The sequence below is a fragment of the Lactuca sativa genome, chromosome 4 (assembly GCF_002870075.4).
Source record: "Lactuca sativa cultivar Salinas chromosome 4, Lsat_Salinas_v11, whole genome shotgun sequence".
NCBI classification, from domain to species: domain Eukaryota; kingdom Viridiplantae; phylum Streptophyta; class Magnoliopsida; order Asterales; family Asteraceae; genus Lactuca; species Lactuca sativa.
The window spans coordinates 158,396,984-158,405,290 of record NC_056626.2 but is presented as its reverse complement, the minus strand read 5'-3'; the positions used below and the strand labels follow the sequence as shown (position 1 = coordinate 158,405,290).

The window sequence follows — 8,307 nt, the reverse complement described above, 5'->3', positions numbered from 1 at the left end:
CCTTGGAAAGGAGTGATTCGATTCAGGAAGAGGGGCAAGTTGGGGCCCCGATATATTGGTCCTTTCCGTATGATCGCGAGGGTAGGCCAGGTAGCCTATCATTTGGATTTTCCAGCAGAGTTGGGGCAGATTCACGACACTTTTCATGTGTCGCAGCTGAGGCGGTGGTTCCATTAGAGGATATTCAGGTGGATACGAGCCTGAATTATGCTGAGAGACCAGTGGCCATCAGAGATCGGAAAGTCAAGGTTCTGAGGAACAAGGAGGTACCCCTGGTGTTGGTTCAGTGGCAACATCGGAAGGGGTCAGAGATGACCTGGGAGCCGGAGCGTGAGATGCGTGAGCAGCATCCGGAGCTATTTGCAGAGCGAGACTTCGAGGGCGAAGTCTAGTTCTAGTGGGGGAGAATTGTAACAGCCTAGATTTCCAGGTATCTTTTATTCATGTATTTTTTTGGTGTTTTGTGAGGGGACTCGGCGAGTTGGAGCTCAAACTCGCCGAGTAGGATCGCGGTTCTGGACGCGGGTTCGCGCCTGGACTCGGCGAGTCCAAGGAATGGACTCGGCGAGTCCGCACTATTTAATGAAACCCTAATTTCCCGGTCCTAAGCCCTATTTAAAGGACCTTATGGCCCTTCATTGCGGCTACCTTGACCTTGTGAGCACCAAATCGGCTGAGAGTTCTTGTGAGTGAGATAAGAGGCCATTATTCACCAATTTTGTGTGTGTTTGCAAGAAAGGAAGGGGAAAGGCAAGCTAGAAGATTTGGGGAGATTGGATCTACTTCCATTTCGTCAGAGGAAGCTTCTTGAGGTATCTTTCAGAGCTTATTCTCGTGTTTTTGTTGTTATGGTCAAATCTAGGGTTTCTTCATGCCTTGTTTGCTTTGTATTTGGAGTGTGAGAGGTCCCATGGGGATATGGTACCTAGATCTGGACCTTATTAGGTCCAGAGAGTCCCAAATGCCATGCTTTATGTCTTCCCTTTTGAGTTGGAAACCTAGGTTGCCATTTTAGAGGTCATTTCTTCAAAAGAAGCCTTGTAGGCGTTGCATGGTAGCCAAGACTGTGACTTTACGTGATGAATGAGCTTGGGAGGGCCAGATCTATGAGTTCTTGGAGCGGATATGACCTCAGAAGCGAGATTGAGTTGATGCATGGCATGGACTCGCCGAGTCCGAAGAACAGACTCGGCGAGTAGCATGAAGATTGTCCTTAACCACTCGGCGAGAGGTCTTGCCGAGTTAAGGGTTGACTCAGTGAGTCAGTGAGAGTTAAAGAGGGTTGACAGGTGGACTGAGTCGAGCTAGAACTCGCCGAGTTGTTCTTGAGACTCGGCGAGTTGAGTCGTGGTGGCCCCGCGATTCATGCCAGGTGGGACTCGTCGAGTTGAGGGTATACTCGACGTGTCAGGAGAGGATCCTAGGGAGTCAGTGAACACGTATAGACTCGCCGAGTCGCCATAGTGCACTTGCCGAGTCCGGTCAAAGTTGACCGTTGACTGTTGACCAGAGTTGACCAGTGTTGACTTGATAGGGGTAGTCAACCTTAGTGGTAAAAGTGTTAATTAGAGGTATATGATGTTATAGGAGGATTATAGCTCGGAGGATCGAACACGAGTGGTTTCCAGGATTCGCGAGTTATCGAGATATACGAGGTGAGTCTTCTCACTATACTTTACCTTGAGTAGGTCATTAGAGTTATGTGATAGAGTATGTGTATGCTATATGTATGTTATGTGTTGTACTGCATTATGTCTATGTGATTTATGTTGTGCATGCTTATAGAGTTGGAACCGAAAGGTTCCCAGAGTTAGAACCAGTGGGTTCACAAAGTAGGGTCTACAGACCCATAGAGTTATAGCCTCGAGTGGCTAATATGTGTTATGTGTGGTATTTTGGGGAACTCACTAAGCTTTGTGCTTACAGTGTTAGTGTTGTTTGTTTCAGGTACTAGTGATGACCGTGGGAAGGCGCCGGCTTGATCTGTACACACGCATGGGATTTTTATGATATGTGATCTTGGGATTTTGTATGATATGGATTGGAGTTTTAAACTTGATGTTTCTTTGAAAATTAAATGGAAATGTTTTTATATTATGCAAAAAATTATTTTGAAATTCACGGTGTTACACACCTATAAATACATGTAACATTCCTTAACATGCAAATATGACATACAACTTACTTATTTTAACAATCACCCAAATGGTATGGTAGAAAAATATGTGCATCATCTTTATCATTTCCACCAATCCATGAACATTTCTCTGTTGTTGCCACCTTTATGATCAAGATTTGCTGAAAAAGAATGTTCATCACTTTCCTTTGAAAAAGCTACACATTGTTTATCATCTGTAAAAGACATGTTTACTTTCATTTTGTGCTGGTGATTTTAGTGACACTTAACATTTTGTGTAATTGGGACTGACATGTGAGCTAAGGGGCTTATTGTTTTGTACTCTATATTATATGTTTGGTGAATGCGGAGTGCATGCATATATAAGATCGAACTATAAGCCGATACAACAGAAAGACGGTGGTCAAGGGGGTTACGCCCCCTTGCAGGGTCCTATGGGCAGCGCCCCTAACGGGGTCCACGGGCAAAACCCCTGGCGGTGCTCCCTAATCTGTCTTTGGCTTGTGTGATTATGGTAAAACCAAATTCTAACGGATGATTATGGTGAGATTAATAAATTTTATCATTTTTGGTAACCATTGATTATGTCACTAAATTCATGATTCTCCTAATTAATATAGAAGACGGAAACCCTAATCTATTTAGGATAAATACGACTCCTTTATTGAGCCATGATATACCTTCTTTAGCTCTCATTCTTCTATATGAACTCAAAATCCTCTAATGATTTGGCTTGTGTTTTTGTGCCTAGATACACAAACGTCATTTTGGATTATCATAAACTTGATTTCCTGTAACCCAGACATATGGTTGAAATATTAGTTCGAAAAGGAAACTTACAAGATCCAAAAGAAATCTGGCTCTCCACAATCACCCTACTCAACTATCATCCAACTACAAACTTAAGGGGCCCAAAATTCCTAGAATATATGATATAATTATATAAAGAAAAAACCAACTTATCTGAAAATGTTAGGAGAATTATTTTTCTTTAAATTAGTTGTTTTTGTAATGTTTTGACCATATTTATGTTTTTTTAATACTAATAGTGAATTTTATAATGGTTTGTCTATTTTAATTAAAATTTTATTATATTTATGACTTTGAATCTCATTTTTTCTTTTCGTTTTGGACCCACTATATATTTAGACCGACCCTGATTTTGTACTTTGTAACTTATACATCATTAACAATACTATATTTTTTGAAGAGCATTGAATTATCATTTTCATGTTCTCTATCTTACTTCTTCATTTCATTTTAATATAATTCAATCAGTTTTTGCATCATTGTCATTTTAATTGTTTTTGAGAAAATCGAAACCAAAGATAAAACGATTTTTCATATAAATAGACATGGACTTCTATTTAAAAAAATTCAACATATAGTTAACGTGTTATTTGTTGAGAGTTAAATGCATTATGAGTTAACGAAGGGCTTTTAGCCCATCGGTATTCGGTGTTGTCTTTCCTTCTTGAGGTTGAAGGTTCAAATCTCACAGTAGATATTGATCAAATAATTTAGATGTAGTTTAATATATATTACCGTTTAAAAAAATACATTATGAGTTGACATTGAATCAATATTGAACAGCTAAATAAATTACAGAAGTTTCTTTTTCTTTTTTTTAAAAGATTGATGGTTTAAATTCCATTTGTAACATGTGAAATTAAACAATAGTTCATGAGTAAATTATATTGTATATATACGTTGTTCTAAAAGAAAAATAAAAATAAAGTTTTCATTTCTAATTAAATAATCAAAATAATACGCTGATTTGAGAATCTATTTAACTTCGAAAAAAAAAAACTAAAAATTTCTTATATCAAATTTTGTAGAATAATTCATGGATCATTGATAAATCAGAAAAACAAGACTTGTATTTTACAATGTGCTATTTTTTTCACCTAACAGAAAATCTTTGGCTTATGCTTTCATCTTCTTCCCACCACCCCAAACTGCAACGACTAAACCCTAGTCTACCTGTTCCTGATTCTAACCTACCTCACAGTTGCCATGTGAGTTCAATACCTTCGGGGTGAGTTCTGTTGACCAGTAGGTACCATCTTTTTATCCAGCAGTCGCTACCATCTTTCCTACTTAAGCTCTGTCCTGTCTTTCCTACCCTTAAGTAAAAAAATCACTACAGATTCCATCTTTGTTTTTACAACAGTATCCTCTTTACTCCTACTGTCCTACTCCATTATTGCCATGGATCTTAAAACCTCAAAGTACCTTCACCCTCATCCTCAGGTAAGAAATCATTTTTACGATCAAACAAACCACTTTGTTGGTTTCTTCTTCTTCTTCTTCTTTCTTGTTGTTGATTGTTCTGTTTTTTTTTTCAACAGGTGAAAGATAACCCGTTTGATGATCGTTTTCCTGATTCTGTTTGTAAGCTCGATCTCAAGGAGACTACCGATTTGGTTAAGTTGTTCCCAATGGCGAAAAAAGATGGAGCTGGGGTTAAGAGTAATGTAGTAATGGAAGCTCCACCTACACCGGGTCGACCCGTTTTCAGTTTCAGTGTTGGGTCGAGAAAGAATGTTCCTTCGAAATGGGATGATGCGGAGAAATGGCTGATTAGTGGTTCAGACTCACCTGCTCATCATCATCTTCATGGGTTTGTGAAATCTCCGGATTTTGTGTCGAAACACTGTAACAATGGCGGTGGAAATGGGTTTTTGGGTAGAACACAACGGCAGGAAAGTCATCAGAAAACAGAGGTTTCTTCAGGGATTATTACAGATGAAAAGGTTTCGAAAGCAATTTGTGTTTTTCAAGAGGACCACCATTATCATCATCATAACTCAAACAGACCTTTCAATGGCGTCTCGTCGTCTGTCTCTTCTGATGTACTCCTAAAAGGTGAACATCGCTTTCTCTCTTTTTTCGTTATCTGATCTTAATCGCAAAAGAATCAATTCATCTACGATTACAGATAAATTCACAGATGGATCGGAAGTCATGGAACCCGATTTTTCGAGATTCAAATGCGTGGTGCCAATCAACGACGGGTATGATCAATTCAGTTCCATGAAAGACGCATCAACTGAAGTCATTCACGAAGTTAAACGGAGAGACACCGGAACAAATACGACGCCGCCTAGAAACTCCACCGCCTCACAGTGCTTCACACCGTTCGAAAGCTTCTCTCCGCCGCCAAACAACACCCCTGCAATGTCAGGCCCATTGTCATTAATGAACCCAAGCAGCTCCTTCGACATTGCAGAGTTACAAGAATGCCATTTCGCGAAGTTACATCTAGAGTCGCCATTCAATTCGGTTGCCTGTAATTGGAGCTCGAGAGAGGAGGAAGAAGAAGACGTATCCAAGAGTCTGAGACACTACGAGATGAACAACGATTGTCCAAAAAGCATTACAGAGCCTAAAGCTTGTTCTTGGGAAGAAGAAGAAAAGATGAAATCCCATTTCAGGTAAATCTCTAATGTTTGCGTAATACTTCGGATTAAAAGTGTTAATTAAGTTTTGTCGATTTTATGTAGGTATCAACGAGAAGAAGCAAAGATTCAAGCTTGGGTAAACCTCGAAAACGCAAAAGCAGAAGCTCAATCAAGAAAACTTGAGGTAAAATAAAGAAAAAAAACATGATTTTCGATTTTCTTGAATCATGTAATTTGTCTGCATGCTGTAAATAATGGTGGACAATTGTTCAAGAATTACAGTGTGTCAATTGACTGTATTATGTTGACTTTTTCTGGACTACTACCAGTTTTGTTCCTGATCACATTGAGCCCCTCACCATTTCTTACCCTAAAAATTTAATTATTTACTTTGTTTTTGAACCTCTTTTAGTGTGATATTCCTCGTTTTAATGCAAAAATATGGAATATGTTAGTACATAACTTAAAAGATAACATCAGAAGTCTCCAAGATTTCATTTTTTTTTTAAATCTTGATGCTTCAAGCCTGCAACTTTCTAAACCCATGTGAAGTTAATAATTTATAGTATACTTTTCTTGAGAAATGAGCTTAAACGTTGAATATTAATAATCCCAAGTGATTAAACTATTACATATTTACATGCAAGCGAAAGCTTTTGAATTAGACCGAAGTTTATTCGTTGAATGTATGTATATATTACAGGTAAAGATTCAGAAAATAAGATCGAAATTTGAGGAGAAGATGATGAGGAAGATGGCGAGTGTTAATAGAAAAGCTGAAGAACTTAAAGCTGCAGCTCAGTATGAACACAACCTGCAAATTCAAAAGGCGATCATGCGAGGGAAGAAGACAAAGAATCTCCATGAAAGCTTGCATTTTTCCGGCAATGGTGGCTCTTGTGGTTGCTTCCCATGTAACAATATTGACACTTGATTTATTTATTTAAAGAAACGAACATTTCGAAAGTGATATGACTAAAAAAAAGTTGAGGAATGTTAATGGAATCAACATAAAACAAAACAAATGGAAAAGGAATGGTGTTGATGTGTCGAAAAAGTGGGGATGTGTAGTCAGTTCATGGCAGAAAAAGACTCTTACCCAGCCTCTTATACAGGAATATACAACTCTTAATGCATGATGTACAAGTTGATATATTAGCAAATCCTTTATATACGTGTCAGATTTGTGCATGAATATAAAGCTGGTATTGCTGCGTATCTGTCCTCTCCTGTATAATATGGTACTACTTCTACATAAGAAGTTACTATGGGGAAGATTTGTTTGGTTTTATTCTAAATTTGAAAACGGAAAAAGAAAAGTCACTTTACTTAAATCATCACATATGAATTATAATATAAAGTTCATTATGAAGATGTTTTGTAGTTTTGTTGGTTGTTTTTCTGATCACAAAATGGTGAAACCCATGAACCACAACCAGTGGCAGTTTGTGTCTATGGAAGTGGAGCACATGGCTTCTCTTTGTTCAATGCTTGTGAGGCTATGACTGTCTTCACAAAGTCAAAAACCCATTTGGCAAAGTTTTAGTTGACCAATGTTATCTACCTTGAAAAATTCTATTTGAAACGATAATTAACTAGATCATCGAGCCTATTAATTAAGATACTTTGCATTAGGTCAGATGGAGTACCTTACAACCGCACCATGGGTCACAATTTCTTAGGTTTTGAAAAGTGAAATTGAGGGGAAAATCAGGTGACAAAAAAAATGTAAAAGATGAAATGTATATACAATCTTGGGGCCTTTGGGGACGAATTGAACCATACATAGTTGTAACAAAAACTGAAAACTGTTCAAATCCAAAATCGAGGACCGACCCACTATATGTAATTCGGTTTAGGTATTGGTTCTGGTGATTCGGTTTTATACCTGCAAAACCTGATTTTCACATGGTACAAGTCTTACGACTCTTGGTACAACTCCAAAAGCATAAAAGAAACAATTAAAATATGTTTGTTCCAAAACCAACATAGAGGTCAAAGTCTTAAGCAGTGCATTACAAGTTCCAAGTACCTTCTAACAAATAGAGGTTAAAGTGTTAAGCAGTGCATTAAAAGTTCTATACCAGTAGTTACCTTCTAACAAAGTCATGATAATACTACTGTTGAATGTCTTTATCATTATATTTTTGCTACTCACGTTGGTCGACTAACATATTTAGAAGTTAATTGTAAAAGACCAGCTCCTTGTTTCAGTTAAAATGAGTCCCCGAGAAATTAGCTTCCGCCATAAACCAAAAGAAACAATAAAAATGTGCTTGTTCCAAAACCAAGTACCTTCTAACAAATATATGTCTTAGTCTTAAACATTGCATTAAAAGTTCTACATAAAATCACAAATAACTGTTAGAAAAATGGGATAATAATAGCCTTGAAAATTATGATTTCACTATCAAATCAAAGTATCGGATGGTACTCCCTAATCTTTGATTGGATAAGACTCAGAAGAGAAAAGAACAGATAATGAGATATATGAATTTCGTGAGTACCAGAAAAAACTGACCAAAATTGGTTAAATACCTCATTTGTCTAAAAACTTTCAAAACTATCATAAAAAAGTTTGGCAACAGTCAAAAAACTGTCATAAACCCAGGTTTTCTATAATGATTAACACCAAGCCAAAAAACAGGTCAAATATTCTAAATTTGGATTTCTGATGCATTTTCAATACAGCAATATAACCCAAATAAAAAATTCGATCCCAGTCAGGGGATCTGCCCCCGGACCCCGTTCGTTCAGGGGTTTCAC

General features: G+C 37.6%; 1 protein-coding gene across 1 annotated transcript; it reads left to right on the top strand.

The window, feature by feature from the left end:
- The first annotated feature begins 3,975 nt into the window (after window positions 1-3,975).
- On the top strand, window positions 3,976-6,732 carry LOC111906892 (uncharacterized). The gene is made up of 5 exons (XM_023902666.3): window positions 3,976-4,390; window positions 4,489-5,005; window positions 5,079-5,574; window positions 5,644-5,725; window positions 6,245-6,732. The coding sequence occupies exons 1-5, from the start codon at window positions 4,349-4,351 to the stop codon at window positions 6,473-6,475; spliced, it is 1,368 nt and encodes a 455-aa protein (XP_023758434.1). The 5' UTR covers window positions 3,976-4,348; the 3' UTR covers window positions 6,476-6,732.
- The last annotated feature ends 1,575 nt before the right edge of the window (window positions 6,733-8,307 follow it).

Excerpts from the sequence above, each read along its gene's own strand:
- LOC111906892 (XM_023902666.3), top strand. The coding sequence starts at position 4,349 with ATGGATCTTAAAACCTCAAAGTACCTTCACCCTCATCCTCAG. Across the intron at positions 4,391-4,488 it reads ACCTTCACCCTCATCCTCAG|GTGAAAGATAACCCGTTTGA; the intron begins GTAAGAAATCAT and ends TTTTTTCAACAG. Across the intron at positions 5,726-6,244 it reads CTCAATCAAGAAAACTTGAG|GTAAAGATTCAGAAAATAAG; the intron begins GTAAAATAAAGA and ends TATATATTACAG.